The 21,421-nt window shown below is 34.6% G+C and overlaps 1 protein-coding gene across 8 annotated transcripts; it reads left to right on the top strand.

Moving 5' to 3' along the window:
• Positions 1-393: 393 nt before the first annotated feature.
• LOC140881774 (uncharacterized) lies at positions 394-6,911 on the top strand. 8 transcript variants are annotated; one of them, XM_073287340.1, is made up of 6 exons: positions 394-452; positions 1,269-1,706; positions 3,615-3,669; positions 5,244-5,337; positions 5,931-6,485; positions 6,616-6,911. In XM_073287340.1, exons 2-4 carry the CDS (start codon positions 1,483-1,485, stop codon positions 5,298-5,300), a joined length of 336 nt encoding a protein of 111 aa, XP_073143441.1. In that variant the 5' UTR covers positions 394-452; positions 1,269-1,482; the 3' UTR covers positions 5,301-5,337; positions 5,931-6,485; positions 6,616-6,911. The 8 variants fall into 8 exon arrangements, 7 of the variants coding, with proteins under 7 accessions (XP_073143441.1, XP_073143442.1, XP_073143440.1 ...); XM_073287341.1 differs by having other exon boundaries at positions 395-452; positions 5,244-6,179; positions 6,336-6,485; XM_073287339.1 differs by having other exon boundaries at positions 395-452; positions 5,244-6,485.
• Positions 6,912-21,421: the final 14,510 nt, after the last annotated feature.

Raw genomic sequence — 21,421 nt, 5'->3', positions numbered from 1 at the left:
GTTATTAATATAGCTTGGATGATTTATTTATGTATTTTTATGTGATTACTTTTTCATCATGAATACTGTACCAAAGGGTTCAACATTGTGTTTGTTTTCGTGTTATATATAACTTCATGGTAGAAAATAAACGAGGTTAAAAATTATTGGAATAGAAGACCGAAGAAATGTCGGTTATGAGATTCTACGGTGTGGGTATTGTTCTCATCACAAATCCAATTATTATCATTGGTCCAAACATGTTGGGTACATACTGACTCCACATAAAATAAATTTAATCCAAAGATAGTCATTGGATTGACCATGAAAGTAATATGCTCAAGGTAGGTTAAATGTACCAAAACCAACGTGCAGGTTTTGGATCGGATCATGTGTTGATTTGGTTCCACAGGAGGATATATGGGTTCCCGTCGGTACTACTGATTTGGGTCTAGGACTTGGTTCGGATTCAGGTGCGAGAATGAGTCTCATGTCCGTAGCATATCTATATATGTCATGTCTAAAGGAGAAAGAATTAGGGGGTTGTTTTAGGGTCATGTTTGTAAGTCTGAAATTGTAAAAAAAATTATTCATTACTTCAACCAAAAAAGTATTTAATTTGAAAAGAAAATCTCGAAACATGCATTTGCATACTTTTTATAGAATCGGAACAGTTCAGTGATATATATTGATTTTTCATCCCATATTGTTATATATGCAACTGCAATTTAAGCACCATTGCTTTGAGTTTTGTTTGCTAATCTTCTAGAATTTCTTCTTCATTTTTTTAAAAAAAGTTCGGTTTGTATGCATAACATAGGGTATTTGCCTATATAACCTGAAGTTTTATGTTAATTAGTTTCTGCTAATTTATATATTATGTTTATTAAGAATTATACATTATTACTAACCAAATTTGAGTCAGAAAAAAAATCATTTTAAATGTCTAAATTGTTGATATGCTAATGCTCATAATTAATATTGATGGCATATATGTATTGGTGCCATTCATGTGGTAAATTAAACAAGTATTTTGTTTGGAAGATCGAAAAAAATTGATACAGATTTTGGTATTCTTTCTATTTGATTTATATATATATTTTAAAACATATTTATATTTGATTTTAAGGAAAATAAAATTGAATACAAGAATCGAATGCAATCTTGGAAAATAATTTTTCCGATGATATGTTTCATACATGATGTGAATTTGGACTTGTCGAATATGCTAGCCCATTGAGATATTACCAAATGGAGTATCCAACTACCCAAATTTTATGCAATGGCAGGTGGTTAGATCTGACATATGGGCAGCATCGACCAAACGTGAATTAATTTGGCTATACTTGGTCAAATGACGGGAAAATTAGCAAGCACATCCGCTTATTTCTTGCAAGAATCCAAACAAACCGTAACCCGATTCCTCCAAAACCTAAAAAGCACCAAATTTCCCAAAACCAATAGCAGTATACAATGAAGGAGCGGCATCATCATCAATAAGAAATGGAACTACAGCTGGTGTTTGTTCTTCCTGAGATTTTGAGGCACTCTTTGCCGCCAAAGATGTTCCAATCTTGGCTGAAGAATTCGAGTTTTTCTTTCTCTCCACAGCCTCGAAATGGGTCCTACAATCGGACACGAAAAGCGGAAGGGTTTCAGTTGTGTCCGCTGACCCTCTTAACCCTCTCAGAGCTTTCTCTTTCCCATGTCACGTTTGCTCCTAAAAGGTTTGCTCTTTATTTTGATTTGTAGTTTTTTTTCTCTGTTTTTAATTTCTATGTATTTTTTGTGATTTTGGGTTGTGTCGAACAGTGGAAGTGTGCTCAGTGCTTTGTTTGATGAAGTATTGCGTTAATTTCAACCTAAGATGAAACTGATTCAGTTGACGAGGGCCTGTAATCATGGTTACAGTTAGCTGGATATGTGAATTGTAAACATATGTCGCATAAAAACAAGTTTTGTGACTAAATGTGAGTTATGTTCCCTATATATCGATGATATCCGTGTTTTTGCGGCCTTACAACCTAATGCTTCAAAAGTTCGACATTCCCCTCGTCCTGTGGCCCTATGGGTGATAAATTTCACGAGTAAATTGTCACTAGCTCCACTAGAGACGCTTACTCTTTGATGTAGCCAAAAATTAATATTACCCGATTAGGTAATTTGTGAGATCTGGATAGTCGGATTAATACTCGAACTGTTCCAAAAACCGAATTTTGTAGGTTGTCACCTGCATCACAAAGCAAAGTGAGTGGCGCCATGGGTTGCCCGGCGAAAACACTCCGACGCTAGAACTAGAGCATGTGACTATAGAGTGCGTACAAGAGGACTTATTTATAGATAATCGGAGAGTTTCATGGGCTTGAGCCTCTTATGGTCTTCTTGGAATTTATGGGTATTGATAAATTGTCAAAATAAATAATATGAGACTCAAATAGATTGAGTCATTGGGCTTGGACCGGTAGAAAATCAAATTGGTTCATAACCCATCACTCTTATTTTTCCCATATCTCCAGTTAAATGTTGGTTGTACAATAGATACTATATATAGGTTTTATTTGGGAAATTAGCTTTCATTCAAGACATAAAAGTAATTGGGTTGATGGGTTCAATTGAACTGGAAGTTCAAGGAATTATATCATGATGTCAAGCATTGGCCAACAAGGGGCTCACGAGTCATATCTGATGATGAGGTCCCGGTGGAGTTTGTAAGCTTTTGAGGCCTAATTCAACACAGATGCATTCTGTACTGAGAAAGAAAGATTTATTCTTCAGCTTCATGGAAACACTGAATTAAAAGACACCACCAACATTAGTTTGATAATTTACCTTAAAGAGAAATTGCTACGAACATTAGCCACTCAATTCTTCACAATGACCATGATTTCAGCCCTTTTAGCTACATTTCAACCCCAAGATCCAAATTCTTTGTATTTCTCCTAATCTTCGTAATGTTAAAGCGAATACTACCTAAAGATCTTTCACAAAACATGTTTGACATTTAAATATATGATAGAACTTGGTGTAATTCAAGATGTTGAAGTTGGTAATGTTCATGAAATTCAGATCTTGTTCTGCAAGCCATGACAATACCGCTTTTGAAAATTACTAGAACGATAATCTCCAACAAAGATAATTATTAGTGATGGTAATGCCATAATGAATTAGTTTTATGCTATCAACGTTTTCGCTTTACATTGTGTTCTAGATGAAACAAGCAATATGTTGGTGTCACTCGTCTTTTCGTGAAGCATTAATTGCCTTGCTGCATTCTTATTCGGTCAATGAAAGATCATTTGTGCATGAAACAATTGTGATCGCTGCATTCTCACTCAGATTTTTTTTATTTTTATTTTTTAATCTAGATTGTTGTGTGGATTCCATATATTCTTACCATATTTCTATATAAAGATTAATTTGTTTTAATTTGTCAGTTTCACTCCAATGAAGAAACAAAGCTACAACATTTTCCTCAAATCACAAATATGTGATTTGATTTTTGAGATGTAACATTCAATCCTTGTTTTACCATGTGTGTCGATGACAGACATGGTAAATCATCTTAATACATGTAATAAAATATCAGAATGTCGTATGAACTAAGAAACCTGAACTTGGTCTATTTGGTCTTTAAGCAGCGAAGGGGCACAACCTGAGGAAGAATATGGAGGCTGGTCGCTCAACAATGAAGTAACCCTTCTTCCTTGTCATTAGTAATCAAATGTTATGAATTGTGCACAGTTTTCACTATGGAGAATAAATTATATTGCCATTGAACTATTATAATTGCTTATATATCTGTTGTCTAGTACTTTTGCCGTGTTTTTCTCGCAGTCTTGAAATATTCTTGATGAATATGATAACATGAATTTATTTTTTGAGGATATAGTATTTTTTTATTTCATTTCATAATTCAATAATCTAATCGAAATTTTGATCTAAGAATTCTTTTTGATTGCCCTATCCCCTCAAACATAGTGACCACCCCCTTCAACAAAATTTTCGTTTTAAATGGTGTCAACGTGATAAATTTTTTATTAGATTTGAACTTATTTTGGGGGACCAAAGATTAGAGATGTAAACGAACCGAACGGTTCGCAAGCTATTCGGAGCTCGGCTCAGTATAAAGCTCGTTCGAGCTCGTTTGGTAAGCTTATCGAGCTGAAGCCAAGCTTGATTTTAAGCTCAACAATTTTCACGAGCCGAGCTTGAGCTTAAGGATGCTCGGCTCGTGAGCTTGCGAACATGTTTGTTAATAGGCTCGGGGTCCCGAGCTCAGGCTCGGCTCGTTTAGGAGGCTTGCGAGCTCCAGCTTGGGCTTGGCTCATTTCGAAGGCTCACGAATATGTTCATTTAATTTATGTGCTTTATTTAGTTTGAGTTTGAGTGGACAAATAAAAAATATTAATATTAATGAAAATGACATTATTAGAATATAATACTTTATTGAAATAAAGATGAATTTATAATATATAGGATGTGACTACAATTTGTTTTTTTTTTTAAACGTTAAAATAATTGTATTAAAATTCTCTTAAAAACACAATAAATAAAATATTTATGTGTGCAATATTACTAATGAATGACAATTTAATCAATACATTTTTAAAGAATTGAAATGAAATTTTTTTTAAAATGTCTTACAAGAATTAGAACTATACGTGATAGATGAATTATATTAAAAAAATTTAGTTAAAAGAAGTTGTGAAATTATCTAAATTAAGTTTCTTGAGTTAAAACTTGTTAACCCAATATATGTATATATGCACAACATTTTATTAAAGTTATATTATATAATATCATTAAATAAAATATTTCATATACGCCAGATCGTATCACAAGTAATGCTTTTATCTCATTCTAAAAAATAAAAGTGTGGTGGTTTTTTAAAAACATTTTAAAATAAATATACATTTTTTTGAAATCTAAAAAAATATATATTATAATAATTAAGCCACATAATAAAGTTTTATATACTTGTGAAATAAGCATTGACAGTGTATTGTTGTTGTGCATCTTATCCTTGCCATGCTGCCTTATCAGAACTGTGTCATTTTTGTTGCCAACGGAGGCCTTCACATTCTGAAGAAATATAGGGTCTTGGGAAGATGATTAATGTAAATAGACATCATTTTTTTTAATGTATTGATTAATTTTATATGAAGCTATAATTGTCAAAATATTGTTCATTACTTACGCTCCACTTGTGGGTCACTTTGTTTGGGCTTTGGGATTTAATGCTTTTCTTAAAACATTACATGTAGGAGAGATCTTTTTTCCACTGGGATAAAATGCTTCCGGCTAGAGATATTGTAATATGAACTATAGGCTGAGTTAGCTAGAAGGCTTGAAGGGCTGGTTAGTGTTTCCATTGGAGATAGATCTTTTGTCATAATGTAATTAACTGTTTGCTTTTATTTTTGTGTTGATTTAAACTGAGTTGAGTAATTAAATCTCATACAATGTTAATTTTAATGATTAAATAATATGGGTGATAGTCCACGAGAATTTAGATGCTTGGAAATGACGATAAGAGAATACCAGTATACCACCTCACATCCAACTAGTAAATTGTTGGTGTCGAATCACTTGAATATTACTGGGTGAATACATTGAGTATGATGGCGTCAAAGATTGCCAAAATCTAGAAAGTGTAGCAATTGCATTAAATACTCGAAAATGCTGTAATGCAATAGGCAAAAAAGCGTTTATGGATTTACCCGTTACTGGTTGTATGGTTGCTTTTCGGTTCATGTGGACACGTTGTAGATAGACTAGCATTCAAGTCGGGGCGAGACACTAGGTTTTTGCCTATAAATTATACAAGCCCCGTTAGGATTCTTACGCGCTTTTACAGCCACCATTCTCAACTCACTTTTGTCCTACAAGAATTCCTTTCCCCACTCTCTAACCAACCCGGTTTTGTTTATCATTTTTTTTTTCTGTCTTAGAACCAATAGAGGTATTGAGATTGATGGCTTTCAATGGATCTGGATGCTCAAGGTCTACATCTGGAACAGCCGAGTGTGGGCTAAAGAAAATGCCCTGAACTCCAGAAGAGGATGACATCCTAAAGGAGTATGTAAAAGTTCACGGTGAAGGAAATTGGGGCTCGATTCAAGAGATAACTGGACTAAATAAATCAGGGAAGAGCTGTAGAAACAGATGGGCCAATTATTTGAGGCCTAATCTGAAGAAAGGTGCATTTTCTGCAGAGGAAGAAAACCTTATTCTTGAGCTTCATGGGAAGCATGGAAACAAATGCCTTAAATGAATTACTTTCTTCACCCGCTTTATTACAGTGCCTTCTGTCAATCTGATCTTTCCAAATTTTCTCAATTTTGGCTTCAATCCAGGTCCGATCGAGGTAGTTTTAGGCCTTCCATCGATGCAATCACCATGGATGGTCAAATCGACTCTTGAACCTTTTTCAAGTGATAATGTGATTGCCACCCCGAGTAATGGTGCTAAGGATTTTGAGGAAATGGAATCAGAAATTATGAGAGGTAATACAATGACTTATTATCGTTATCGTTATGAAGTGACTTAAGATCAATAAGAATTTTTGTCCCTATTGTGTTGCAATAGATGTTCACCTTCCATACCTTAATATATATATTTTTAATTTGTTCGAAGGGCCGGAGAACCAGAATTCCCAGGACGGCTTCAAGTTTATCGATGAAGAGCTCATGAGACTTCTTGACTTCCCATTATCCGCGCCCCTTCCTGAATGGGATGATTTGGATCCCCGCCCTTTCTGATTCATCGTGCTAGTCTTTGAGGATTTCTTTCTTTCTTTTTGGGCATTTGTCTGCGTAAACATGGGGCATTTGTCTGCTTAACCCGGACTTTTTTTTATATAGTTTCTTGTAATTTATATATCATGTTTATTAAGACTTGTATATTATACTACCAACTAAATTTGAGTTTGAAAAAAAAATGCATTTTAAATGTCTAAGTTGTTGGTATGCTGATGAAGGATAAGATAATAAGATATGGCATGTATTGGTGCCATTCATGTGGCTAGCTAAACAAACTTTTAGTTTAGAAGGTAAAAAAAAACTTAATATTGATTTTTGGTTTTTTTTTTCCAATTTGATTTTGAGGAAAATAAAATTTAATATAAGAATCCGAAATGCAATAAACATTACATTTTTATTTCTACTATCTATAGGTGCACTTCTCCTTTGATATTGTTGATGGATTTGTGTCTTCAGCCTTCAATTTTGGAACATAATTCTTTCAATGACATTTTTCCATATATTACGTGAATTTGGCTTTACTTGGTCAAAATTTCAAATTGAGAGGATTTATAAGTCTCAATAACCCAAATTTCATAATAAATAAACAATTTAAGTTTGACAAATAAATAAAAAGGAAAATGAAATTAAATACAAAGACTATCGGGAAACAAAAAGCATATATAGATTGCAGTAATTAAGATTTTTTTTTTTAAAAAAAGGTATTAGATTTGGTGTTAATATCTATGTTTTACTTTTTAATAAATGTTTTTGTTCAAGTTTGTGTTTGGATTGAGAATTTAATTCGAAATCACTTGTACCAAACTCACGATTCTCAATTCATTATTGTTTGACTAAATTTAATTTTGTGATTTTGTATTTAGTACTCCATATCAAACTAGGTAATTTTCTTAATTATGATGGATTTTACCATTTATCCAATTCAATCATTTAAAATAATCTAAAATATGTAATATGTGATTATTAGAAATATATACGAGGAAAATTTTCGCAATAGTGTAACAAGAGTTGAAAAATCCACAAGATTTACATGTGATTTTTTTGTCATGGTTCACTAATATGTGAAATCCAACTAATAATTACACAATTTGATAATTCAATAACAGCGATATAAAGATAATATTATATAATATTCTATAAAAAAAATTTCCAAAAAAGAGAAAAATAGATTGCCCAAATCTAAAATATAGTCAACGCCGCCACACAAAAATGTGAAACCCTAAAATTCATGAGAATTTTCTTGCTATAAATATAGATGGTTCTTGTGGTTAAAAATTCACATCAAATAAATATATGTTCAATAACAATAGAGAGCGAAGTAAACAGGGCGGAGGTTCCAGAGGCCGCACATCCGCCGCCATGGCGGCGGATGTGGAGCAGGGCCTCTCTGATTTCCCCCCCACTCCACTCCATTCCTTGCACCAGGAGGCTAACAGAATGGTCTGCGGCGCAAAAAAAATAAATTTTATGTGTAATTTTTCTAAAAATATGATTTTGTGTCTCCAATTGTCTGACAATTTTATGTGTAATTTTCCTAAAAATATGATTTTGTCTCTCCAATTGTCAGACAACCAAAGCCATGATAAAATTGAGGTATGATCACCTTTTCCGTTTTGTTATTTCCCCTCCAGAAGTTCAGCTGTCCATTTTTTTGTTATTTGTTCACCAATTTTTCTATTTGAAACTATTAGAAGGACATGGCACGAGATGGATCTGGAAGCTTCTCGGTTTCGATTGTATCACCATCACCAAATGATCCATTAGTACCGAACATGCTTGATAAATCATGTTCAGGCCTCCCGTCTATGCAATCGCCAGTGATGGTCACATCAAATCCTGAAGATGAAATCATGTGGCGGGGTTTCCTTTTCTCCAAGCGGCTGCAACGGGGGCTGATAATTTGCAGTAAATTAGATCTTAATTACTGCCCCAAGGAACATCTAAAGGTGGAGATTTCATAATAAATAACATTAATCCACTGATGTCTTCTTTTGTTATCATATATTGGAATAGGATGAAGAGAAGAAGAAAGCTATTGGTTTAGCTATTTCTCTACCAAAAGTGCTCGAACAATATTTAGGCAGTTCTCAGTTTTTTTTAAACAAAATTTGTTAAGGAAAAACTTAGAAATGATTTTTAGAAGCTCTCCCAAACACTATCTTAGAAAGTTACTTAGAAAATTAACGACGACAACATTCATGACCAATTTGCGACGCATATTTTATACCGCCCTCATTTGCGACGTTTATTTTTTACCATATGTAATCTTTGCGACGGATTTTAAATCATTGCAAATTTCAAATTTTACATTTTTATTGTTGGGCAATTTTTAAGTTAAATTGTCGTGAAAATAGCAATGATTGTTGTTTTTTTTCTTGTTGTGTCAAATGTCTTAAGCAGTGTTATTAAACCGGATCGGACCGGCCGGTTCGACTGAGAACCGATCGCCGGTCCGGTCCGATTCTCTCCTAAGAATCGGAAAACCGGTCCAATCGGTCAGAACCGGTCAAACCGGTCAAGAACCGGTTGGACCGGTCAATAACCGGAAAACCGGTTCAACCGGTTGAACCGGTTTTTCGATTTTTTTTTATTTTTTCTTTGAAAATTTAAATTTTTATTTTTAAAACTTTAAATTTAAATTTTTTTTACGTATATACATTATTATTTAAAATTTTTACTTCATTAAAAAAATTTATTTTAATAGTTATTTGTTTTTTTAAAATTAAATATTTCATTATTTAAATAATTTATAACTATAATTGATATTTTAAATATATTAACATCTTTATTTAGCTTTCAAATTATGACAAATATATATATATTTTTCTGTTTAAATATATTTTTGAGTTTTTAAAATTCAAAATTTATTATTTATTATATTATATTATATAAACGGTTTTTCGGTTGGACCGTCCGGTTAAAACGGTCCGACCGGTTGAACCATTTTTTTTAGGTAGACCGGTTCGATCACCGGTCCGGTTATGATAACACTGGTCTTAAGAATAATTTGTAATTATTATGAGAGTTACTTTTTATTTGTTTTAAACTGAAAATTTTCATAAATAAAAAATGTTTGATTAGTAAGTAAAACTGAACACAATACAAGTAAAAAAATAGAAATAGTACTAATCTGAAGAAAGGTGTATTTTCTGTTGAGGAAGAGCTTATTATTGGATTCACTGGTGGCTTGGAAACAAGTGGACTTATACACTTATTATTATCAAAAAAGAAAAGAAAAGATATACACTTATTATCAATAGTTAATATAGATTGTGAGAATTTATTAGTCTCCGTTACCCAAATTCATAATAAACTAGCGTCTCTTGTACACGATGTGTGCATATACATAAATTTTTTTTAATGTTAATTAATTTTCATATTATTTTTAGAACTCACATGATGAATTAAATATTTAAAAATTTTAAGAATGATAATTATCTAATCTAAAAATTTTAAAATACAAACAAAGATAGCGAATGTCATTTTCGTAAATAAAATAAATTCTAATGGCTAAAAAAAAAAGAGGTGACCATGTAAAATAACTAATTTGTCTAATAATTTTAGTTTTGTTGGGAATTAAATTAGGATATAATCGTAATTTTATCTCAAGTTTCACCAATTAATTGAAAGTTAGTTAATTAAAAGCTCTCTACTATAATAATATTTTAAGATAAACATTTTAAGTATTACAAATAAATAAAAGGAAAATTAAATTAAACTCAAAGATTATCGGGAAACAAAAAGCATGTATAGATTGCAGTAGTTGAGATTTTTTGAATTAAAAAAAGTGTTAGATTTGGTGTTAATATTTATATATGTTTTACTTTTCATTAATTGTTTTTGTTTGGTTTGAAAAATTATGTCGAAATCACCTATACCAAATTCACGATTCTCGATATTTAATTTGTTTGACGAAATCTAATTTTGGTCATTTTGTGTAACAAAAGTTGAATAATCCACAAGATTTACTTGTGTGTTTTTTGTCTAGGTTCACTAATATGTGAGATCCAACTAATAATTACACAATTTGATAATTTAATAATAGCGATATATAGATAATATTATATAATATTTTATAAAAAAAATTCAAATAAAAAGAATTAGATTGCCCAAATTTATAATATAATCAGCGCCGTCACAAAGAGATGTGAAACTCTAACAATTCAATGAGCATTTTTTTGCTATAAATATGTATGGTTCTTGTGGTTAGAAATTCACATCAAATAAATTTATGTTCGATAACAATAGAGAGAGAAGTAAACACGACAAAGGTTCCAGAGCCTCCGCAGTGGAGGAGGGCCTCTCTGCTTTGGCCTCCACTCCACTCCATTCCTTGCATCAGGAGGCTGACAGAATGGTCTGCGGGACAAACAAAATAAATTTTATGTGTAATTTTTCTAAAAATATGATTTTGTCTCTCCAATTGTCAGGCAACCATAGCCATGATAAAATTGAGGTGTGATCCCTTTTTCCGTTTTGTTATTACTTTTTTGTTATTTGTTCACCAATTTTTCCATTTGAAACTACTAGAAGGACATGGCACAAGGTGGATGTGGAAGCTTCTCCGTTTCGATTGTATCACCATTACCATACGATACATTAGAACTGAACATGCTTGATAAATCATGTTCTGCTAATTATGTGATGTTTGCTCGAGACAGAAAGGTGATTTTAGGCCTTCCATCTATGCAATCACCAGAAATTGGAGCCTGGTACCAAAACACACCGGGTTAAAGAGATCTGAAGTGGTCGCGGAGGTGGATGAGCTACTAATTATTTGATCTGAAGTGGTCGCAGAAGTGGATGAGCTACTAATTATTTGAGACCAATCTTGAAAACAAAGAATGTTTTTTCGATGAAGAAAGATATTTTGCTTGTCGTTGGTTGTTCCAAATAGATCATTCTCGATCTTTTACTTTTTTTTTTTTGGTAAATTGCATATATCACCCTTGTGAAATCCCGTGTTAGCTAATAACCCCCTGTGAAAAAATTTTAAGCTAATAACCCCCTGTGATTCTAGATTTGTAGCATACACACCCCTTCTGGCTAAAAAATGACGAAAATGCCCTTGACTTTTATGAACTATTTAATTTATCATTTATTTTATGTAAGGTATTTTCGTCATTTTTTAGCTGAAAAGGGTGTGTATGCTACAAATCTAGAATCACAGGGGGTTATTAGCTTAAAAAATTTTCACAGGGGGTTATTAGTTAACACGGGATTTCAAAAGGGTGATATATGCAATTTCCCCTTTTTTTTTTCCAGCCAGAGCTAATCAAGTACTGCATAATCCCCTCGTCTTGGATTTACGAACCTTGTGGCTTCAGGGCTTCCTTTAGTCCAAGTGGCTGCCACGGGGCCGACGATTTGCTGTAATTAGATACTATATGTAACGGCACTGCCCCAAGGAACATCTAAAGATGGAGATCTATCAACGGTGACGGAATCAGAAATTGTGTAACATTAATCGACTGATGTCTTTTTCGTTATCATATATTGGAATAGACGAAAAAAGGTATTGGTTTAGCAATTTCTCTACCAAAAGTGCTCCAAGAACATTTAGAAAGTTGCTTTATTGGTTTAGCGATTTCTCACCAGAATTGCTCCAAGAACATTTAGAAAGTTACTTAGATTGGTGAATTAACGACGACAACATTTACAAGGTTTAAATAAATCGTGGTCAATTTGCGTGCTCCCATTTTTGCAGACTGTTTTTTTACCATATGTAATCTTTGCGACGGATTTTAAAAACCATCGTAAATTTCAAATTTTATATTTTTATTGATATTGGGCAATTTTTAAGTTAAATTGTCGTAAAAATAGCAGTGATTGACCTTTTTTTTTCTTGTTGTCTCAAATGCCTATAGAATAATTTGTAATTATTATGAGAGTTAATTTTTATTTATTTTAAACTAAAAAATTTCATAAATGAAAAATGTTTGATTAATAAGTAAAAAGGAACACATTACGAGCAAAACTATTAATAGTTGGTCTAAAAAAATAGAAATAGTCCTAATCCGAAGAAAGGTGTATTTTCTGCTGAGGAAGAACTTATTATTGGATTCATGGGAAGCTTGGAAACAAATGGACTGACATTGCTTCTTTGGTTATTAATTTTGCTTGGATGATTTATTTATTTATTTTTATGCGTTGCTTTTTCATCTGAAACATACTAAAAGATTCAAATTGTAATTTACTAATCTGTTCTCTCTTGTATACAACTTCATGGTAGAAAAAAGATTAATAAAATAATTGTTAAATAATAACTATCATAATATTTTATTAAAATACACTTATTTTAAAAAAAATAAAATACTAATAATAATAATTACTAAAATAAGATTAATAGTTATATTGGTTTTACTATAAGATAATTTTATCATGATTAATAGACTATTAATAGTTATAATTTTTTTATTGTTTTAAATAATGATTCTAATAAATATTTTTTAAATCTATAATAAATATTTTTGAGTAGTTATTATTTTGAATTTTAGTGACGAGAATATTTGATAATAAAAATAATTTATTCCATTTATGTTTTATTTTTCGGTACCAATAATTTGAATGTACTAGACTTACCATTCCATTTTTATTCTTATTTCATTCAAAAGTTGATTTCATTTCAATTTTATTCTATTCAAACATACCAATCATAACCTTAGTATATTGAATTAAACCTAAACCAACATGCGGGTTTTGGTTTGGATAATGTAGAACCATGTGTTGATTTCGTTCCACTTGGAGGATGGGTTCCCGTTAATCGGTGCTGATTTGGAGGTCTAAGACTTGGTTCGGATTCAGATGCGGAGTGGTCCTCTTGGAAGTAGCACATGTGTCTTGTGTGAAGGAGAAAAATTAGGGGTTGTTTTAAGGTCATTTTCGTAAGTAAAAAAATGGAAAAATTGCATATATCACCCCTTTGATATCTCGAGTTCGCTGATAACCCCTTGTGTAATATTTTTGAGCTAAAAACCCCTTGTGTTTTCGGATTTGTAGTACACGCATACCATTCAGAATTTTACCATAAAAATGACGAAATTGCCCATATCTTATCTTCCCAAAGGAAGTACGAATCGGGAAAATTGATGTGTGTGTTTTGTTCGTATGGAAGAGAGGGTCACAGATCGGGGTTTTTTTTGGAAGATTGGTGGTCGGAGTTGGTCGGAAATTAAGGAAAACTAGTCGGCTTTGTGGTGAGTACCAACGTAAGATTGGAGCTGTAGCTCGACATATTGAGGGGAAAAATGAAGAGAAAAATGTCGAGGCTTGTAGGGGAGGTGAAGAGGAGTCTAAATTAAGCAAGGAATGTCGGAAATACGGCTGGCCGGAGTCGTGATCGGAGAAGATGAAGGTGACGAGTTCAATGGCCGAATTGAATGGGTATGATTTAAGGGTATTTTGAACCAAATTTATAAAAAAAAAAACCCTTGCATTTTCGCATCTATCATCGCGTGAGCCACAAAACACAGCAGGAGGGGTGCACGTGCTACAGATCCGGAAAATCAGGGGGTTTTTATCTCAAAAAAATTTCACAAGGGGTTATCAGCGAACACGGGATTTCACAAGGGTGATATATGCAATTTTCCTTAAAAAAATTATAATCATGATTCTAAATTGAAATGTTAAGGAATTGAATTATCTGTTGTGTTATAATTTCATATACTTTTATTTAATAAAAGATTGCTTTTATTAGTTGCATGGTTTGGTTATTATAAAAATATTCATAAATCCAATGAGTTAAATTAAAAATCTGTCTGACATCAATATGGAATTTTGATGTTGCATATTGATGTATGCAACATCAATTTAAGCACAATTGCTTTGAGTTTTGTTTGCTAATATGCGAGGATTTCTTATTCATTTTTTAAAAATAGGTTTGTATGCGTAAATATGTGGCATTTGGCTGTATAACCTGAACTTTATGTTAGTTTTCGCTAATTTATATATTATATATATAATATTACATAATATTTTCACCTCTTATACTGTTAGGATTTCAAATATCCGAGTTTTAGTGTTTGACAAAAAGTACTTCAAAAATCAACTTGATATATAAAAAATTGGAAGCAGATTAAAGAAGTAGAAGAGAAAGCAGATCAGAAGAAGTAAGAAGAAGAGCAGAAGCAGAAACAGGAGAGCATATCAGCAGATGCTCTCCAAGAACGAGTTTAAGCTATTAACCAAAGTTCTCTAGTACACTGATTAGACTCAGATCTACGCAGCCAATGTGTACCTTCTTGCAGTGAACTAAAAGACAAGAAAACGGCTAGTTATCAACGGATGCATTTGAATTAAAGATAATCGTTATCTTGCACTTATAAATAGAGACCACAGCCAACAGAAGAACCATCCAGCTCACAAGAACTCATAATCACTTATAGCTTATCAAATAACTACTGAACACTTTTAGTTGTTCATATCCACACAAGAAGAGACGCTTACATAGAAGATCATACAGAAGCCGAAGAACACCAGCACACGCATCAAGTCTATCCGATCTTTTAGGATCATATTGTGCTAAGTGTTGAGCTGTACAAATTTTGTATTTGTAATAGTTGAGGTACTTCAAACCTCTGTAATTTGATTTCAGTTAAGGCTGAAACCAGTAGAGTAACTAGGAGTCTCAGCAATAGGCAGTGGGGTAAGTCCTGACTGAGGTGGGTCATTGTGTCAAAGTCTTCTAGTAATACCTTCTGGAAACAGAAAAAGGGGTGACGTAGGAACAGTTGAGTCTCCGAACATCCAGAAACAAATTGTTGTGTTGATTACTTTCTGCTGAACAAACACACACACAACCAGTAGAGCCAGCTGATGCAAGTTCAATATCTCAGTTGACCTTTTTCCGCACAACCGTATATTTGTTGGTTGATGATCGAGCAAATACTACCACAGAAAATCAACTCAAATATGTCTATCAATTAAGCTCGAATAAACCGCAAGTGCACGAGTCAAGTAATAATATAGTGTACATGAGAACGAGTATCGTCCCACGGAGATTGATTTATGACAAAATTACCTCAAGTATGATTATTTAATTAATTAAAACGATAGATGGAGAATAAATTAATAAACAAAAATAAAAATAAGAATTAAAAGCAAAACAATAAATTAAGCTCAGAAAATAAATAAACGATTGCTAGGATCTCGGTTCACCTATCCCTTTCTTCTCTAATGATTGAATTTTATTTCTCAAGTCATACTTTTGACGGAATTTCCTAACCTATCAATATACTCTCTCGAGCTTTATTAATCTAATTAACAAATTGTAATAACCAAGTCTCCTTGCGTTATTTAACAATTGCAATTGCATTAACGATTTATTGAATCCTCTAGCTTTCGACCTGGTGGATTATGACTATCAACATGTATTCAACCTCATATCTCTATGCAAGTTGTAGATCCATGGATTATATTACTCTTTCATGTCATAAAATCTCCTCTCGGTATCAATTATAACATATAAAATCAATAAGAAGTTGATCAAACTCCAAAATTGCAATAAACACAATAATACAATCAAGAACGCTTAAAAACCAAATTCAATCTTCAACAAGAAATCAAAACAAAGTTTTGGGGGTAGGATCCCCTAAATCCCAACAAATAAAATAAAAGAAAAAACTAGTGTTTGCGGTTCTTGAGTTCTTCAAGTTTTCTCCCTATTTTCGTTCTTCTCCTTGGATAGTCGCCGCTTCCTCCTGCGTTTCTGATCTTTGGAACCCTTAAAACGTCAGAATTTTTTCTATTTAAAGTGCCCAAGAGTTCTTTCCATGTAAAACACCCGCAAAATATAAATTTCCAACTTCGCGAGGGCGCTCGGTCTGCCATTTTTTACCGACCGAGCGCTGAAAATTATGCCTGCTTTCTGCCTGTTTTTACAATGCGGCGCTCGGTCTGCAATAAATTGCAGCTCGGGCACCCCTGTTTTTTCCCAGCGCGCGACATTTTGGAAAAATTCATAACTTAAGTTCTAACTATCGGATTGAGCTAAAATTTTAACATCATCTTCAAAAATCTTGAACTTTAATTTGGACGGTGGAGATTTGATTTGAAGCTCTCTAAAATTATGTAACACCCAGAAAATTTATACGTAAATCCGCATGCATAATTAGGAGAAATTAATTTTAAAATAGGGGTTAAATGAATTTATGTGATATTATGTGATTTATATGCATGATTTAATTTATTTTAGTATTTAACCCTCTATTTTAGAATTTCTTGATTTTTGTGAAATAAATTGAGTTGATCGCGTAGACGGGACTGTGGACGGACGAGATACCAAAATTCTTAGCCAAAAATATTTTATGAGTTTTATGAGCCTTAGAATAATATTTTAAGGTATTTTGTCAAGAAAATTTTAGTATTTAATTATATATGTATTTAAGGATTTATTTTTAGCCAAAATTAGTCCCTTTATTGACTTTTATTAATTTTTAAAATTAGCCTATTTAATAATTTCGGGATTTTGACTTTTATTTCAGATTTAATTATTATGTTTAGGATTTTTAAGTTTATTTTATTAAATTAAATAACTAGCTATTATTTTATCAAAAATTTAAAACCTAAACCTACCCCACACCCCACCACTTTTTCCTTCAGCCGACACCATCCATCCCCTTCACCCCATTCTCACGTTTCCAGCAGAATAATCAAGCCTCCATAGCCGATCCTTCAAAGATTTTTGAGAGTTCGTCATCCGTTCGCCGTCCCGGAGCCATACACGCGGTCTTAGCCTTCAAATAAATCAAAAGGCATGTTTAATTCCTTCCTTTAACACCATATAAGCTATTTATTTTTGTTCATGTCAGATTTTTCATTGAGATGGTGTTATGTTCATAAATGGTTAAGGTTTCATAGTAGAACATGAATGACTCATGGGTTTGCTTCGTTTGCATGTTCATACTCACGTTTTTGCTATGGTGTGTGCACGACTGCTGGTCAAGGGGCACATGGGGGGTTCCTTAGGGTCCCTAGGCTGGTGTGGTTTGGCCGGTTTGGGGCTGGAAAGGGGCTGGGGCAAGCTGGTTCAGTTTTGGTCCAAGGAGGGTGTAGTTTAGGGTTCAGTGGAAGGAGGCTTTGGGTTTGAGGTAGGGACCATGGCTCGGGCTGAACCATGGTGGGTTAGGACCGCCCAGACATGGGCTATGTCTGGGCGGCGGCGCTCCGGCCAGGGGCGGCTGGAGCTGGCCCGCAGCAGGCCAAGAAGGCCTGCTGCTCGCGGCCGAGAGAGGAAGAGGGAGGGGGATCGGGTTTTGGGCTGTGGTTTGGGTTGGGTCGGGTTCTGGGGGTCCAGGTTGGGTCTGGTAGGTCATGGGTCGGGTCAATAGGGTTCGGGTCTGGGTTAGGTGGGCCGGGCTCGGGTATTTTAATTTGTAAGTATTTAATAGTTTAAGTGTATTTGGGCTTTAATAATTAGTTAAAAAATTATTTGGGCCTCCAAATAATTTTATTTGGGCCTTAAATAATTTATTTAAGTTAGCCCAATGATTTTTATGGGCTTGGGAGCCCATGGGAATTTTTGGGCCAGTCAGTGGATTTTTGGGGCCAGTCTAGAGTTTTATTGGATTTAATTAAGTTAAAGGGCTTAAATAATTTATTTAGACCCAGTTAAGTTAATTAAGTTATTTGGGCTAAGATATAATTATTGGGATTTTATTTAAATTTAATGGGCTTAAAGTGAGTGATCAGCAGTCTGGACCAACCCATGAAAAATAACTAAGTTCGGAATATATATTTAATTATTTTATGCATGCAATTTATATTTTAAGTATAAGTATATTTATTATGAAAATAAATTAAATATATATTACGAACATATTTTTAGTGCATGCATTCATGAAAAATTTACATGTTATGATTATGATCAAGTGTTGAGCAAAATATTTTTATGATGGAAATTGAAGTAGTGTGACAGCACAGAGGTGCTTATCCACTATTTATGTTAAGAGGTAGTTTACTACCAGCACAAAGGTGATTTATCACCGCCACGTACGTTGGTTCAGGAGACTGATCAGTCGGCACAGATTTAGTCACACTTACGGATAGGACCATATTATGTTTCAAAATGTCGTGCTCAACTATATTATGTATGCTTATGTTCAAGAATAAGATCAGTGATGTTTATGGCAAGATGATGAAATATTTTATTCATGCATGCATGTACACATATATGTATTAGTATGATTATGTGTTGCATTATTTTTAACCTTGCTATAAAGGGTTAGACATGTTGAGCCCCTAGGCTCACTACGCTTATATGGTGCAGGTGAGTCAGATGACTATTATGTTGCTCCTACCGGTGGCGAGGACGTATGAGCGAGCTGGCAGTGGACCCCGTGACCGTTGCCTTAGAGCTTTATTATGTTTGAAATATTTTATCAAGGATTTTAAACATGTTTCACTTTATTTATGTTTATTTTCGCATGCATGGGTTTGAATTTTGAGTTACAGATTTTTATTAATATTGCATGTTTCAATATTTTTATTTATTTAAGTTATTATTAAAAGGATTTATTTGTTAGTATTATTTCTAAATTTTATACATATATGTATGGGCATATATGTATAGTATTATTTTTAGTATAAAAAAAAATTTCCGCATTTATTAGTAGTAGATGTGTCAATTGGTATCAGAGCGCGGTCCTTGGAGGGTGTCCTACTGCCACGTGAAGCTCAGAAATCCTACTACCGGTCTGTAAGTTTTAATTGTTTTCTTATGAATTATAAGGAGCATATGTGATGATTTAAGATTTTCATATTAGTAAAGTTTTAGAACCCTTAAGTTATGCATTGCGATTTACGTAAAGAAACATGTGATGGTGCAGAATGCCTCCGAGACAGATGAACAGACGCGGGGGACCTCCACCTCCACCTCCGCAGAACCCTCTTGCAGCATTGGAGCAGGCCAATGCAAATATGATGGCGGGGATCACTGCTTTGTTAGAGCAGCAAACTGCACGACCTAGACTTACCCATGATGAGGATGTGGCTGAGCGGTTCCAGAAGAAGGGACCAAAGGAGTTTACAGGCACCACTAATCCGCTCATTGCCGAGGGATGGATCCGATCACTGGAGTCTATCTTTGACTACATGGGGATTACAGATGTGGACAGAGTCAAGTGTGCAGTATATATGATGAGAGGGGAAGCAGCCTCATGGTGGGAGGGCGCCGTTAGAGACGTGAACCTACCTACTTTGACTTGGATAGAGTTCAGACGTATGTTCTATGCCAAGTATTTCACTGAGGATATGCGCAGCCGCATGATCCGGGAGTTCATGAGTAACCGTCAGGGGGACAAGTCTGTGGTGGATTATATCACCCAGTTCGAGAGAGGGTGTCTCTTCGTGCCTCTTATTGCTGACAGTGCACCGGATAAGTTGAGACAGTTTGTGGATGGATTGCGGGCTGACATCAAGCATGACGTTCGCATGTTGGATGTCACTACTTATGAGGCGGCAGTTAGCAGAGCATTGCGTTCTGAGGAAGGGAGACGAGAGATGCAGAGGGAACAGCAGGGCAAGAGGCAGTTCCAGCCAGGAGCTTATCGACCATCTTCGCAGCCTCCTACGAAGAAGCAGTTTACTGGGCTGCCTAAGGGCCCGAATCAGTAGGGATAGCAGTCGAGGCCTCAGGGGCGCCAGCCACAGCAGCAGTAGAGGGGCGGGGCCCCTAAGACAGGAGTAGTTCCCTTGTGCCCGCAGTGTCAGAGGCCTCACTCAGGTCAGTGTTTGATCGGTTCCAATGTTTGCTACCACTGCAAGGAGCCAGGGCATGTGGCATACAAATGACCAAGGAAGAAGAACACCACTGGGCGGGTGTTTGTCATGCAGGCTGAGGAGGCAGACCCAGATACCTCCTTAATCACCAGTATATCCTAACTTATACTTTTAAGAAATTTTTGGGAATTTACTTCATGATTTTAATTTGCATGGGTTGCCGGATTGCATGATTAGAGTAAGATGTACTTATTACTTGTGTTTAATTAAGAGAAATATTTTATAACTTTTATTGGGAGAGAGTAAGTTTAGTATGCGATTGTTGGGATTTTCTGCATACAGGGAGAATTCTAGTAGGAGGAAACTCCACGTATGCGTTGCTAGATTCAGGAGCTACGCATTCGTTTATCTCCCTGGAGTTTATCAGGCGGATAAGCATTAAGCCCGAGGTTGCTGAAACAGGGTATGATGTAACCATGCCATCTGGACAGGTTCTTTCTACCACTAGCATCTGCAGAGGCATGGAGATGGATTTACAGGGGCGCACTATCATGGCAGATTTAGTGGTCTTATCGTTGACTGGATTCGATCTGATTTTGGATATGGATTGGTTGTCAGTCAACGGAGCAGTGATTGATTTCCGACAGAGGACAGTGGCAGTGAAACCGGTGGAAGGCGACCAGTTTGTTTTCTTTGCATCTCCGAGCACTGAAATATCGCCTGTGATTTCTTATACACGTGCGAGGAAGTTATTGAGACGTGGTTGCCATGGGTTTCTTGCCAGTGTAGTCACATCAGCAGTGCCACCTACCAGTTCCCTGGCAGATATAGAGGTGGTACGTGACTTTTCAGATGTTTTTCCCGATGACGTTGCAGGAATTCCACCAGCAAGGGAAGTGGAGTTCAGCATTGAGTTGATGCCCGACACTGTGCCTATTTCTAAGGCACCGTATCGACTCGCTCCG

Source organism: Henckelia pumila, chromosome 2, assembly GCF_033568475.1.
Source record: "Henckelia pumila isolate YLH828 chromosome 2, ASM3356847v2, whole genome shotgun sequence".
In the NCBI taxonomy this organism is placed as follows: domain Eukaryota; kingdom Viridiplantae; phylum Streptophyta; class Magnoliopsida; order Lamiales; family Gesneriaceae; genus Henckelia; species Henckelia pumila.
This window is presented reverse-complemented; position numbering and strand designations above follow the sequence as displayed.